The sequence below is a fragment of the Nothoprocta perdicaria genome, unplaced genomic scaffold (genome assembly GCF_003342845.1).
Source record: "Nothoprocta perdicaria isolate Ctin4 unplaced genomic scaffold, notPer1 scaffold_2, whole genome shotgun sequence".
Classification (NCBI taxonomy): domain Eukaryota; kingdom Metazoa; phylum Chordata; class Aves; order Tinamiformes; family Tinamidae; genus Nothoprocta; species Nothoprocta perdicaria.
Genome location: NW_020455204.1, coordinates 11,710,512 through 11,726,171, shown reverse-complemented (window position 1 = coordinate 11,726,171; position 15,660 = coordinate 11,710,512). Strand labels below are relative to the sequence as shown.

The 15,660-nt window shown below is 34.6% G+C and overlaps 1 protein-coding gene across 2 annotated transcripts in view; it reads left to right on the top strand.

Annotated features, from left to right (window-relative positions):
- Positions 1 to 9,700, top strand: part of PCDH7 (protocadherin 7) — a 263,004-nt gene extending 253,304 nt beyond the window's left edge. For both annotated transcript variants that reach the window (XM_026037568.1, XM_026037567.1), the window contains exon 3: positions 6,053 to 9,700. In XM_026037568.1, coding sequence (XP_025893353.1) covers positions 6,053 to 6,432 — 380 coding nt within the window. In that variant the 3' untranslated portion in view covers positions 6,433 to 9,700. The remainder of the gene's footprint in view (positions 1 to 6,052) is intronic.
- Positions 9,701 to 15,660: the final 5,960 nt, after the last annotated feature.

Below are 15,660 nucleotides of genomic sequence, written 5' to 3'. Positions count from 1 at the left end.
TTTTTTTTTTTTTTTTTTCTTTTTGCTGTTATTAGTTTTAGTGCTAGAGGACTATAACTCCTGTTTTCTTTGGAAATTCCACTCTTGTGTCTTTTGAAATAAGCTAAGTACTTGCACTTTTGACACCTTATAGCAGTGATCTTGCTTGTCTTGTGAATTATCATTTTTTCAAGTGAAGTATTTAGAGTTTTCACTTTTGTTTTATGTTCTTTTTAGAAGGAAAGCAAAAGAATAAATAAGTTCAGAATTCATTATTTTATGTCTCCCTGTCATAACTTCTCTTATAGTATTAGTCATTCAATCATTTCATAAGCCTTTCTATACTCTGAAGTATTTTATTAAGCACTGAAAATAATTTCTGAATCGGGCATGACATAGATGGATTTTTTTTCAATCCAAAAGCAATTAATATATGCATTACTTCAGTGCAGTTGGCATGTCTCAAATAGCGGATTTCTGTTTGACTTTATTCAGCAGAACTGTTTTAGAGATGGCATGCACTATCTCTGCAGTACATGATAATGCCACATTCAGACTGACAGTAGTCCAAGCCTTGGGGCACTAAAGGCTTCTTGAGATATATTCAATTGCTGTTTAACTCTATTTAGCCTAAGGTGCAGAGAAAGAAGTCGCTGATGCCTTCAAAGATGTTTTAGTAGTTTAATTGTGTCTTGGCATGTCAGAATATACCACAGCACTAATGGGGTACAGTTCCTGAATTACTGCAATTAGGAGACAGGAATTTCAAAGACTGTTGTAGCTCTGTATCATTGCAGCTCAGCTTTTTAAACTTTTTTTTTTTTTTTTTTTTTTTTTTCTCCCTCCTCTTAAATGTTGAATTTGAACAACATGGACCCTCTCAGCTGTTTTCAGCATTACTGTTCTCTGATGGTGTAGTCAATACTTGCTATGCTTTAAGAGCTCCATTGTGTCTCCAATCAAATAGCTCATAAAACAACCAACCATTTAATATAAAAGCTATGTAAATGCACTGCTGTTTAATTTTACAGACTTAGTGGTTGGTGTTTCACTTGTTTATTCTATGGTTCTTTGAATGTAGTATATTTGAATACAGGGGTACAGGAAAAGGTGGAGTGAAAAGTGGCTTAGCATAGTTTTCATCCAAACACATAGTTCTTATTGTTACCCTAAGACAGTAGCTCTCTTGTTTGTTTGCTTTGCTTGTTTCTCATGGTATTCTGGAACTACTGCAGAGACCTCCTTATAGGTTCTCAGTATCTGGAATCATGCAGGGATGTTACTGCCCTTCGCTGGGTACAGGCTGCAAAGTCTGTGTGTAGTCGTTGTATTTGTCATAGATACTATTCAAAGCTGCATCTGCCAAAGACTTCTCAGATCACACAGACCAAACTGTGTTGTTCACGAAAGTATTGGTATAGTACAGCATGACTATGCAGTCATAGGAGAGTTGTACAGGTGGAAGGTTCTTGGGGCACAGTTCCACCTGGGAATATTCAAATTCTTATATCTAGAGAGTGATTCAGCATTGCTCTGGAGTGTTTTACATCTCCTAGGGACTAGCACATAGAATGGAGCACTTGAATTCTTAACTCTAGTCTATCACTGCCTTAGGCTTTGGGAGATGAGAAAATGAAGAAGAGGCCCTTGCAACTTCCTCCAACATCGTGCTTATTCTGGGATTGTATCAGGACTAATTGCTAAGACTGGGTTTATATGTAATATATTAGGCAGGAAAGGTCTATTTACAGTATGGAGGCAGAGTGAATGTGCATTATAGATGATATTTTTTGCAGTAAATACAAATATTGAGACCATATAATTTAAATCGTGGATTCACTGACTATTGTGTTCATAGTATATTCTCTACATTTACTGAAAGATATTGACTGTTTTGATAAGGAGTGGAAGGAGAGAGGAGGGTAGAAAATTGCTTGAGGGAAATGTTTTGGTGGTTACATTTTGGTCCTTAAACTGGATATGAACTTCATTTCCCTTCCCCCCACTTAAGTGCCTTGTTTACTTGATAACAAGCAATCCCTTCCACCCCGAAAGCACCAGCCAGACACAATCAATAGAAGCATAAATATACAAACAGCCATGTTCATTTTCATGCTTCCTTAGATACATTTGTGAAAAACATAGGTTAGCACACATATCAGTGAATAAATGCCTAAAGATTTGTTGAATTAATGATAGATGTTTATATATATATATAAAATATATATAGTAAGACAGGAGTTTGCGGTCCACCTCTTTAAATCTGCAAGTGAGCGGTCCCCAGATCTTTGAAGCTGAGGCCTCAGCAGTGGCAAGTGAAATCTCATCTCTACAATATTTACTTTTAAAGTTGTCATTTTACATGTAAGCCCTAAAACATGCCTCTATATCAATTTTGTACGGACTCAGTTTTCTATGACTTTGTAGGAAGGCAAGCAATACTTAAAGGGAGATGCCATAAGAGGAAATATTTCAGAAAAACAACCTCCACCATAACACTGGAGATAATCTTCTTAAAAAAAAAAAAAAAAAAAAAAGGCTAATACTGGAGTAGTCTATATTCTTCTATGTATGTATAAACAGTAAAAATTAAACTAAAAAAAATACACATTTCTGTATAACAATATCTATCGTCCTTCTAACCAGTTAACACTGTGATAACTGTCAGTAAATAAGAACAAATTTTAAAGCACTTACGTGAGTCAGTTTACAGATATGTAAGTGCGGTAGAAATCTGCTGTAGTCTTTCTTGATGATTTACTGATGGTGGTGGTTCTCTCTGCTGTGTTCCATTAGGCCTGTCAGCTAGCAGGGTGGTCTCTACTGAAGTGTTTAACTTCAAAAATGATGAGTACTTTAAAAGGATGTCACTTAGATAGGGTTGGATGTGAATTATGCTGGAAGAGAAAAGTAGCTTCTTTTCCAAATACTGTTCATACCTTTACCAGTTGGATCATGTAAGAGTAGGAGGATAAGGTCCTTACCCTGCACTAAAGGATCAGTCTGCACAGGCACATAGGGATAGCAGGATTTTATTACTTTGTAACTAAAGTTAGGTGGGGGATTATTGAGAATGAAGGGAAAAATTCTATTATTCAAGATACCTGAGCTGACTGCCTAGGTTAGGTACCATAGTGTAGCCATGGCCATGCTACATGGACACCATGGCAGGCTCAAGACTCCATCCTTCTCCCTCCCACAGTTACTGAAGTTACCTTCACTTTCTAAACAACAGAGCAGCTAAATGCAACAGGGCTTTAAAAGCACCTCCACTTAAAGGTGAGCTTCATTTCTGCCTTGTTTCAGCTATTAGGACAGATACAAGAGTGCAACATCGAATAAGGCTACACTAACTCTGTGTTTCTCATACTAATGAGAGAGTTGGCCAAACAGCAACTTGGATGTTGTCCCTTCATTATATGTCCCTATAGCATTGGATTGTCCAACAGAACTCATGATTTACAGTGTCTACATTTGTCTAAAAGGCAAGTTAGATATTTTGCAATACAAAATGGTAGATTTTCAAGGACATGATTCAGTGAATTATGGGAAAGATTTTTATCAAAGTGATACTTGCTTACGCCCTGTTTGCACTAAAAGGAAACCATCAAACATAATAGAAGACATTAAGTGTTTCAATCTTAAAAAAGAAAAAAATAACAAGAAAAAGATACTAAACAAACAACCCTCAAAAGCCTTTTCAGTAAACACATATTCATTGCTGTTTATCTTCTAAGTAAATATCAAATGTATTACCGTGATAAGTGTTTGCAATATGCTGCCAGAATAATAATTCAAATATTAGTAGTAAACATTATATTTAATGATCATTGTTTGGAAATTAATTAAGGAACTGATTGAAGAGCTTATTAAGATTTAGATGGGAAGGGAGTTTTGCCCTGTTTAAAAAATAGTAAGAGGATTTTCCTTTTTAAAAATCAAAGCACATGAGGTGCAACTCAGCTGTTAATTATCCAGGCTTCTTACCTTTAGGGAGTGTAAGAATAATACTAGATGTAGCTGACAGAGAATATTCCTGCCTTTTGCTTGTATCTCCAGAAAATATATTGACAATTGATAGGCTGACAGCTGTCCACGTTCTTTGTATTCTTCATTGAATGTGATAGTCCTACCTGTGTCTAAGTGCTATACTCCTAAGAGGTACAACTGAAAGAAAAATAAATAAATAAATAAATAAGTAAATAAATAAATAAGTAAAAAACACTCAAGCCTCTCCCATCAGCCTTATAATCTCAGATACAGGGAATTACTCAGTTATCTAAAAGTCAGTGTTCTTTTCCTTATTGAAGTTAGTGACATATTGAAATATGAAATATAATACAGTTTTCAAAATCCTTATTCTGGATTCTATAAAAATGTTGACAGTTGCTAACAATAAATATTTTAATTAAATATATTTTTATTTTTATTATAAAAATAATAAACATAGTTTTGCAACATTTCAGCAAATTGCTAATTAAATGAATGTTTTACTGAAAAGTTAGAATGAAATAGAACTGCAAGAGCAGTCACGCTAATCAGGATTAAATTTACAGACACTGAAATAAAACATGCTTTCTCTGCAAATAGTCATGGTAAATACTTTTCAACTAAACCAGTGTTTCTTGAAGAAACAAAAAAAGTTTTTTTTTAAGGCACGAGAATAGTTATTTTTGCTACTTCAATAAGCTATAAATTTATAAAAATTTCACAGTTGATATTGTCACTTTTTGAGGATGTCATATGGTAACCCAAAGTAAAGAAAAAAATTGGCAAAGTGTAAGATAGTGCAAATTAATAAACTTTAAAAAATATTTTTCATTCATACTTTATTACAGATAAAATGGCAGTGTACCTGAGCTGTGGGGGAAAAAGAAAGTGGGCAGAGTCTTTCTGAAAAATCTGATTTAGGAAAGGTCAGAAAGAATTTTTATTTCCAGGTAGAGCCTCCTTACTAATTTTGAGGATATTTGTTTTTCAATAACTAGAAGCCTGAATTATATCAAATAAGTCCTGGTATATGGAAGTCATATCAAAAAACCTGGAAAATTAAATGTAGCTAGACATTTTATTTTCAGTCACATTTTTCAGAATATCAATGTTATTTTGTTGGTAAATCCAGTTATTTTTTGCAAACTATAAAATACAGCATAACTTAATAAAAGCAAGGATTTAATAATCTGTCCTAGTCCTTAAAACAGACATGGTAGCTAATTCTGTATTGTGAGTATCAAAATATAAATATTAAAAGCCATTTGTGTTTGAGAATGTAAGAATCAATCCCACAGTCCTCTAAACCTTGCTAGTTTTGAGTGAAGATTGGTACATATTCAGTAGTAAGAAAATTCAAATACAATCATTTAGAGCAGAACTCCTTTCAACACATTACATATAAAAGTATTTAGATAGCAATCAGATTTTCCTCCCTACACACACGTGCACAAACACCAGTTTTATCTCTACATACAAGCTTATATTTACAACAGATAGTGTTGTTACTGTTTGCTCCAATGAATTGTTGAATGTGGCATTCACGTAACAGGTAGAGTATGGACAAAACCCAAAAGGCGCAGGCTTACAACATGGGCAAGTGGAGCATATTGTCAGGAACACAGCTGGTCATGTGCATGGCATTAATCATGTTCATAAGCATCTGCAGAAACTAAGACATTAGATTCTTTTCATGTAACATCAAAACATTCTTTTGAAAGAATTCAGAGAAAGGTATTGTTAATATTTGCAATAAAATTGGTGGCATTAAATGTTTGGCCATTTTAGACATCAAAATTCATTTATAAACTGATGCCAAATAAAATTTTACTTTATTGAAATTGACTTAAAGCTTATCAAGTCACTTAATATTCTTATTTCTAATGCTTGAAGTTGAAGATAATAGCACAAATATACTTGTTGCCTATGGGCACATGCAATATAAAATACACGCATCAGAAACACGTTACAAGTTTCCTACCAAAGCATTTAAAGTACCTTTTATGAATTTAAAGATTGTCAGCTTCATCAGAAGTGATTGCAGTATTATTTATTTGTAAAGACAACTCTATTTTATTTTCAGATTCACGACCTCTACCAGATGTAGCCCTGACAGGGAAGTGTACCCGAGAGTGTGATGAGTATGGCCACTCGGACTCCTGCTGGATGCCAGTTCGCACTTCTCCAGAAAGGAAGCAGAAGAGCCAGCCAAAACTCTCCACTTTCATGCCAGTTGATGAACGAGGCAGTCAAGAAAAGCTGGCCAATGGAGAAGCCTCCCTCATGGGTGACCGCAACAGAAACCTCCTAAACAAAAAGTTAACCTCATCCTATGAGACCTTCAGCGCGGCTAGTTTCAGCAAAAATGAAGAAGGCAATCCAGAGGATATCCCCCTTACACAGACAGGGGACTACAAGCCATCTCCTGTCAATACTTTAACTAGAAGAGAAGTTTACCTGTAGGCTAAAAAGCAACAACAAAATTCTTTCACGTTATAAGAAGAAAAAGGGGCAAAAGTCTTAAAAGGAGAACAACTTTACCTAAAAATAACAAACAAAAAAAGAGGGGGCTACCAAAGAGACAAAAGCTCTGCCTGCTATTTCTGCCTCCATATGCAGGCATTTAACTATACTGTCTGCCTGACTATACTGTACAATGTAGAAACCATTATTGTTGCATGTCTAATTCTCCCTCACTGATTTTTATTTTCCTAAATTTATGGTTGCAAATTCCTCCCATAGTAACAAGCTTAATTAAAAAGAACACAACACACAGTTGTTACCCCTCTGCAGAAGCATGAGTCAAGCCACTCATTTTCTTTGATTGTCATCTGGCTTGTTGAGGATAACAGGTCAGGGAAAATATATTAAAAACATATCATCTGAATATTGCTGATCCCCACTAGGGGCAATCCTTCAGAAACCATACAGTTATAGAGGTAAATACAAAGGAATAACTATTAATAGGCACTTTGTGAAGACCACAGCTTTAATATTCTCACTTCTCATCTGAGGCTGGAAGCAACAGAAATAACATTCATCCTGAGACTGCCGTCCAGGCAATGGCATACTTTCTGCTGAATCTTGAACTCTGGTTCTGTTTTATCCATAGAACAACCATGTTCTTGCTGTGTCTCTTTCTCTCCTCCTCTCTCGTTCTCTGTAATAATTACTTCAATGTAAACACAATTAGTAACACATAGACAGTAGCATAGTAATGACAAACTGTTGAACTCAATATTTTGGACAAGACCAACATCTAGCTGGGAAGACCGTAATAACAAAAAGGCCAAAGATCATACTATGGATCAGGGGAACTGCTGAGTATGGGGGCTTGGCTTAGAAGACTAATATATTCACAAATATACATATGTACACATAACATGCCACACATTTTGCCCAGGTGACGTGCTATTTTTTCCAATACATTTAGAGTTGAATGCCCAAAGGAATGGATTTGATTTTTTTCGGAAGGACACGATATGGTGCAGCAGATGCTGCATATGATATGATACTGCCAGTTCCAGGGAATTTTTACAATCAAAATTTAAAAATAGTAATAGAAGGCTGTGTTAATGAGACTGGGAAAGAGAGTGTGGAGGATGGTATGAAGCAGTAACAAGAGCATATTACAAGTCAACTATGATGCCTTTTTTTCAGAATGCAAGGAATGCTTGCTAAGTCTTTCATCATCAGTGTTGCAGCTTACCAATTGCTTCAGTTGTATCAAAGATATGATGCAGGTTTTCTTGAAACACAAGTGCATTAAAGCCGAGTGAAGTGCAATACTAACCAATGTCAAGACTCAACGCATAGGGCAGGTAGAAAATGGTCTAATAATCAGTGATATGATACTTGCACAGCAGTGGGTCAAGACGAGTCAAAAAGAAAGCAAGTGACCATGATATGCAAGAGCTCTGGGCTGTAACAGTTCTCATGGTGAGCACTTCTTGAGCGGAACAGGAAATAAAACAGGTTTTTGTGCAATAAAAGCAACAAAGTGTGCAGAACTTCAGCTAGTAAGCTGACAATGTAGTAATAATTAAAACTGCGCTCAGACATTCAGATGAATCTGACAATCGGACAACACAGCAAGGGCAGCTTGAGAAGGGGGAAAGCATTCAAAACCCTGGATGTTTAACCTGATGTTAAGTAAGGCATGGCTAGATGGCTCTCTAGTATATTTTAGTCATGATGTAGCTTTGGGTAGTTTCTTGCTTTGAAGAATTACATAGAGTATAAATCTTAAATGGCCTAAGTAGAGGTTGCTAAAATCAATACAGCTCATCACATTTGTCTTTTGACTTCTCCTCAGTATAGTGGGGTATGGCCTTTTTTGGCCATTCCATTCTCCTCGCTAAAGTTTATTTTCTTCATGTAGCACTAGTTTGTGTATAGCAGTTATGAGGAATGGGCACATTTTAGAAAGAAAATATTAAATCAAAGATAAACAATGATTGAACTTTTTTTATGTTTAATTACTCAAATAAAATGGAGAGATGCAAACTAGTACTTTGTTATGGGACTGCATAGAGCAGTTACTGCTTTGTATAATCTGTAAGTACCTGTTAAAAATGCTTCTAAAATGCTTATGTAATGTATAAACATTTTTCTTGCACGTTTCAACAGAATACACAATTGCATAACACAAATGTTCAACAGATTTTTTTTTTCTTTAGTAAGAATTTGTTTTACTTAAAAAATAAACACAAAAAAAGAACATTAGATAGCTTGTTTCAATATATTGTTAAACCCTTTTTCTACAAAGCTAATAATATGGGTCATAGAAGACCTTCAGATTAAATGGATCAGCAGTCACTCACCAATTTTTGCACCACATAAGACAGTCATGCCATTAAGTACTTTACTTGTGCGCATCTCCTTAGAACTAAAATGGGTGTGAAAATTTTAAAAGAATCTGTGTACTGTAAGTATTCACAGTAATTCTAGTAGAACTAGCCACTGTTAACATGCTGATTACTCTTCTGACCTGGCATGACACAAATATATTTTGTGGTTTTTTTTTTTTTTTTTTTTAATTTGAAATAGGTTAAAATCTGGTGCCACTCCATAAACAGAGTGCTTTTATATAAAAAATAAAACTATAAAAATAATTAGGGTGAATGCAAAATATGCAACTGTGCCTTTTATACCTGTTATTATGGTAATGTGGTAGTTGGGTTTGGACACTGAGGGACAAGGGGCTATTCCCAACTTTTTTGAACCTGTATATTTACCTGTGTTTATTTTCTGAGAAATTATAAATAATATATTTAAAAACAAGCCTTTTGCCAAACTCAGTTAATGGACCAGTCTTAAGCATTATTAACACAAGGCTGTGGTTTAAGTACATCTCGAGAAGGGTTTTTTTGTTTTTTTTTTTTTAATATTTGTGTGGGGTTTGGGGTTGTTTTCATTTGTTTTTAATTCTGCTGCCTGGAAAACTATGATCAGTCTATATTATAGTTGTTTAGCAAGGTGTCATCAGTTCATGTTGCCAGGAAAATGGACTTTTTTTTTATTATTAATTGCTTTTAGCTGCCATTACATTTTGGTTGTACAGAATAGGAATCATCCTTTTATTTCCTTCCATGGGAAACTCAAATGAGCTTTGCATGTATTTTACATTAGGACACTTTTATAGATTGAAGCGTTAATATATAACTTTATATGTATTAGAAAACTCAATAGCTTTGGTCTAAAAATCTAATGCTCATTCGGGATCTCTGATCCACTATGCTTATTCAATATGGTTTCTGACTGGCCTGCTGCCTGAGTTTCAGGAAAAAAAAAAAAAAAAAAAAAAAAGAAAAAAAAAAGTCAAACATTATTTTTTACGTGGGGGAAGAACTTAAATGGGTTTGAAACGATGGGCTGAAAGGCTACCCTAGGAAGCTGTCAAGTAAGAAAATAAAGAGTAAGGCTAAATGAATCTGCCACAAGTACAGACATTACTAAAGACTTTTAAGGAGCTTGAATAACAAGATAATTTTCAGTATGTTTCTTTGGTGATGAATAAATACACAGTGTTTCCTTGATGGAAGAGCATAAATACATGGAAGAAAGTTTTATTTTCTAGCTACCTGGGGTATGCTTTCAGACATCTTCCTAAATTTTAAAGCACTTGCATTCAGTGTGGTACGATCTGTTTGTAATATTAATCATTGACTATTGTTCTGCAACTTGGATGTTGATAGTGAAGCAGAGAACAATTTATCATTGTTTATTATGAGTCACTATGCACGCAACTATGCTAAACATGGCAAAATGTATTAAATGCTAGTCCACCTCTATTTATGAAATATTTACATAATTTAATTTGCTTTTGTACAGTTTTATGTAAATAAATTGCTTGTCATTTTTGTCTCTGCAAATTAAAATATAACATGTTCAACAGGTTGCCCATTTGCTAGTGTACTTTTTCTGACTATCCTTGCTATCTTAAATTGTATGTTGCTTTGCGTATTTAATATATTTCTTTTATAGCAAGAAGATGCTCTAATAACCAGACATTTCTTCAACTCATGTAGTAACTGAGATTTACCTGTCTACACAATGATATTCAATAGAAATTATTCAGTCAGGACAGCACACAGCTATTTTCACAGTAGAAGTGTAATGACAGCACTTGCTTCCCATTACTGTTTAAAATGGCTTTTTTTTTTTTTTTTTTTTCCCCCAAGCATATAGAAAACCTTCATATTAAGAAGAAAAAACAAGATATTAGTAAAAGCTCAGCTATTTCCATTATGGTAATAGCCATGATAATGTGTACAGCATTATGAAACATAGTATGGTAACATTTTAATCATCATCAGGATTCTCAATTTCCCCCGAAGTTTAGAACTGTTAACTGTTCTTTACATGTGTATGCTAGAAGAGAGCAACACATCTGATACAGTTTTGCAGAGAAAAATGTGTAATAAAAACTCACCTGTCTTTCTATACATTAATAAAGATCAATTATTTTCCAACATAACCACAGAGAATAAATCAGCTTCAAGAAAGTAGATGTGAAAAGCAGAGAAAGGTGCCTTAACTGCCTGGATCACACAATGGTTAGAAAGATAGTAATAAAATAAGTTCCAAAGCAACCTTTAGTTGGGACATGTATCAGTTGTACTATGTGAAAAATAGGAAAGGGAAGAAGGAGGATTAAATTATTTGCTTCCCACCCTTTCACTGGTAGTGATGATGTTTTCCACTAAATACAATATTGCTATAGAGTTATTGCAAAATCATTGTATAGCATTTATCACTGTGCACCATAAAAAATGCTGCTGTCAAAAAAAAAAAACAAAACAAAATTTTTTTTTTTTTTTTTAGCCTTAGCTATATTGGATTTTTTTTGCGTACAGACTAGCCAGAACTTTTTATTTCTTTTTCTTCTTTAAGAGACTTTGTGTTGCAAATTTCTATCTTTATCTCTGGCTGTGTGTTCAGTTAACATTGCCTGGTCTTCTGTAATGAAGATGTCAAGGAAGATTCTTCCTCCAATAAACAGAGGTCTAAATCTGCATGACCTTGGAGAGAATTCAGTCCACCAGCTGACCTCAAGTCTCCCACATCACACTCAAATGAGCTACCCCTCAACCTCTTCCAGCAACAGCAGTATTTTAATGAGTAACTTCAATCAAGCTTTCATGTTTATTTTATCCTAGATGTAGTATACGAGGCATGACCTTATGTTTGTTTATTTTGTCTTTTATCTTCATTCCTCTTGTTTACCAGCAAAATCAAGGAAGGTGATTAAAGGAAGATAAAATAAATTTCCTGAACCACAGAGAGTGGTAAGAGAGGACAGTATGAACTGGAGAAAGCTAATAATTTATGCTCCCCTTTGGCCCTGGCTGCATTTCTCCCTCCTGCACCACAGTAAAATACAAATCTTATGCGGACTCTGAAATTAATAATATGGGGGGGCTGCATTGTTTTCAGTGACAGTGATAAGATAATAGGCAATGGCCATAAACTGAAGCACAGGAAGTTCTGCCTGAATTTGAGGAAAAAGTTGTTGCTTGTTAGGGTGACAGAGCACTAGAGTAGGTTGTTCAGAGAGGATGTGCAGTCTCCTTCTCTGGAGATATTCAAAACCCACTTGGATACAATGCTGTGCAATGTGCTGTAGGTAACCCTGCTTGAAAAGGGGTTTTGGACTAACTGATCTCTAGAGGTCCCTTCTCACCTTAATCCTTCTGTGATTTGGAATCAGGCAGAGAAGGATGTGTATAGAAGATGCTTAATAATTAATGAATGTGGAAATCATCTAGCCTGTGCCAAAGGAGCAAGCAATACCAGTAGTCAGTATATTGTTTAGTAGCATGGTAGAATTCCAACCTGTTACATACAACAATTTCTTCTGAAGTATAGCTGCTTTCAGAGACTAATATACATAGAAGAAAAACAAACAAAAAAAATGTAGTGTCATAGAAAAACCATTGGACGAGAAAGGGATAAATCCCAGCAAATAAGTATAACGGCACTGACAGAATTGTTAGGGCTAGATCCCTTTAGACTCTCCAGCTGATTTAAAGATCCTAAAATAGGGAGGTTATAATGGATAATACCTAGAAATCTACAGTATAATACCATAATTTACAAGAAAAGTTTCATGCTGAATTTAGACATGAGTCTATTTAAGGTGGTGTTCTTAAGTTGGAATTAATGACAAATGTGTAAAATAGATTCCTTCTTTGTAACTTCATCAAAGTAAAATTTCAAAGTAAATATTCAGTAGGCTAAGACAACTGCTCTAAAAAGCTTAAGTTTGGAAAGGCCAAAATGCATTTTTACAAATGCAGTTTTTCCAGCATATCTTCTGATTTCAGCACTTCAACTAACTTCTTCATGTATTTGCACTATGACCAGTGCAGTTGGTGGTCAAATAACATAGTATCAGCTGAGAGAGCATAGTTTTCCTGAAGAACTCAAATTAGATAAGCAACAAGAGGAGGATCATGCATTTCTACAAATACAGGCAGCTTCATTCTGTTCTTGTCTTTAATCAACCATTTATCCGATGTATATATCTGATAACTCATGATTTGTTTTTAATTATTATTCTACAGCTTGCAGCCATCACTGTTTTCCAGAACAGCACAGAAGTATCAAAGCAATGTGAGAATATGTCTGTTATACCACTTTGTGCTTTTCCTTCCCCTTTGAAAAACTCTACATTCATCATTTTTCACTTTTCCTCTGAAGTTCTTGTCCTTCTTTAACTCTCCATTGGGACAGGAAGAACTTTGTGATAAATTCTCATTTAAGTTTCTTTCCCCACGAGAATCTCCATCAATTGCTATCTCTTTTTGTAAGCCAGCTCCATGGGTTTCTACCCCCTGCAATCGATCTCATAAATAGACACTGTAATACCAGTCTGTCTTTTCCACAAACAAACATAAGCCTCTACCACTTCCAAATGAACTTTTTTTGCAACTCGTACCAATATTACATGAGGTAAAGCATCTTCTTACTGCTTTTTCTTCTTATATAGTAATATATAAGCTATAAGTTATATAGTAATAACAAAGATGTTTGAGTGAATATATGGTTCTGGTAGCCTGCTTTTTAAGTTAATTCATTTTATATTTGGTAAGACACACAAATATGGAGGAATTAGAACTTATGATGAGAGGAATACTGTTGGTCTGAAAGAGCCAAAGACTGTTCCATGTGCTTAATTATTCAAGTCTAAACAAAAATAGAAGATGAAAACTTTGTAAGCAAAACAAACCAGGAAAACTTAAAAAAAATATGGAGACCTGATTTTAGTTAAAAATAATAAGAGCATTCTTTTTTTTTTTCAATTTCTAGCTCTTGAGAGAGATCCCAAAATACTCTTTGGGATTCCAGTAAACGATCAGTACACTATTTCTCCCATTTGCCAGAGATAGGATATTGGATAAAGGGGATCTCCAACATGAGGTTATACAGCTATTCTGAAGGTTAGTAGGAAAAACAAAACATGGAAGTGAGAGACAACCTTATCAAAAGCTGGATGTGATGTTTATATGTTTAGAATACATAGAATATAGATTAGAATATGGATTCTAATCTATAGATTATAGATTAGAATATAGATGAGAATATAGATTAACTATCAAATTTACTTCATTTTCTCTCTAATATAGCATAAATTGCTAGAAAAGAAAGAGGGCTTTTTTTGTTTGTTTGTTTTTAAATCTTAGTTGAACTTCTGTTAACAGTTCCTGGCACCTACATAGCTTTTCCCTCTCTTCTTGTGAATGATAGGAAAGCACTAAAATAATAGGTGTTTTCATTTTCAGTCTGACTTCCAAGTATCTGGCAGGCGTCATGTTGCTCTCCTTATCTATAAGAGCATGAATTTATGGTAGAATGGCTCTATTCTTAAATCGGAGTCCAAATATTAAAAGGGTACTTAGAGGTGGCAAAACAAGAAGTTCACATAGATACAGAATAATCTAGTGCTATGCTGATTAAAATAAATAAATAAATAAAAATCCTGAACTCAAGAGGATTTCAAACCTGCTTCATATGATAAAGAGCAAACCACATGCTTGGTGCAACCCTAAAATAACATACAATGCATTTCTTCTTACTCTGATCTCTACCTTATGTACAGTTTCTTTTCATCTCTACAAGTGTTCCAGGTCTGTCTGAAGTAGTTTACTGTTTCATAAATAGAAGAAATCAGTAATTATCTTGTTACAAGCCCTGGCAAATTGAGCTTGTTTCCAGTCAGTTTGGATGCTCTTACTGATTACTCTAATTGTGTGCATTAATAAAGACTAATAATAAAGCCACTATAATATGCTCAGATAGGAGGGCATAGCATCAACTGAGGGAAACAAGGCAATTTAGAGGAAGTACCTGGAGAATATCACATTCTAAACTCCCATGAGGTGCTATAGCATATCAGCTAAATACATTATTATATATTAATGTCAAAGTTAAAAACTGCTTTTCAGTTCCTAGGAAAACTCATCTAGTCAAAAATTCATAAGCAATCTGAAAAAAAAAATAAGACAAGGAAAAGTGATAGTTTGCTCAGCCAGAGATTAAGAAGGTCATGTAGAGTTGCAGAATTACTTCACTATGTTGAGTGACTGCAGATGAAATAGATTTAGCAACACTCAAAAATAATACAGCTTGTCTTCCTTCACACAGTGATACAATCTGAGGCTTCTAAAAGTTTGTTGTTCCACAGCAGTCAGAAAAGACAAAATGAATGCTTAAAATTAAGGAAGGAGTGGCAAACAGAATAAATTCTGCTGCTTGAATCAAGATGCATTTGCATCATGAATATTTCACACAGTATTGACCTCTATTTCAAAAAGGATATAAACAGTAGAAGAGGTACAGAGAAGGGTCATCAATGTTATAGAATGAAATAAGGAAGGTCTCTTCAGCCTTGAAAAGAGAACAGAGAGGTTTGACAGGTCTATATAAACGCAGGAATAGCATTAAGCAAAATGGGGAAAATAGCAGTTTTACTTAAAAAAGGGAACTCAAAGGGGACCATATAATTATCAAGTGATAAGTATATAGAAGATGGTGCGTTTTCCTCATACTACGTAAAACTATTCAGCTTATTGTTACCAGAGATCAGTTTTTGGCATCTGCTTCATGAACTCAAAAGTAATATCTGGCTTACAGAAGGGAGTAAAATTGGTTGAGGAGAAAGATATAGCAGATTTTTCAATTGATACT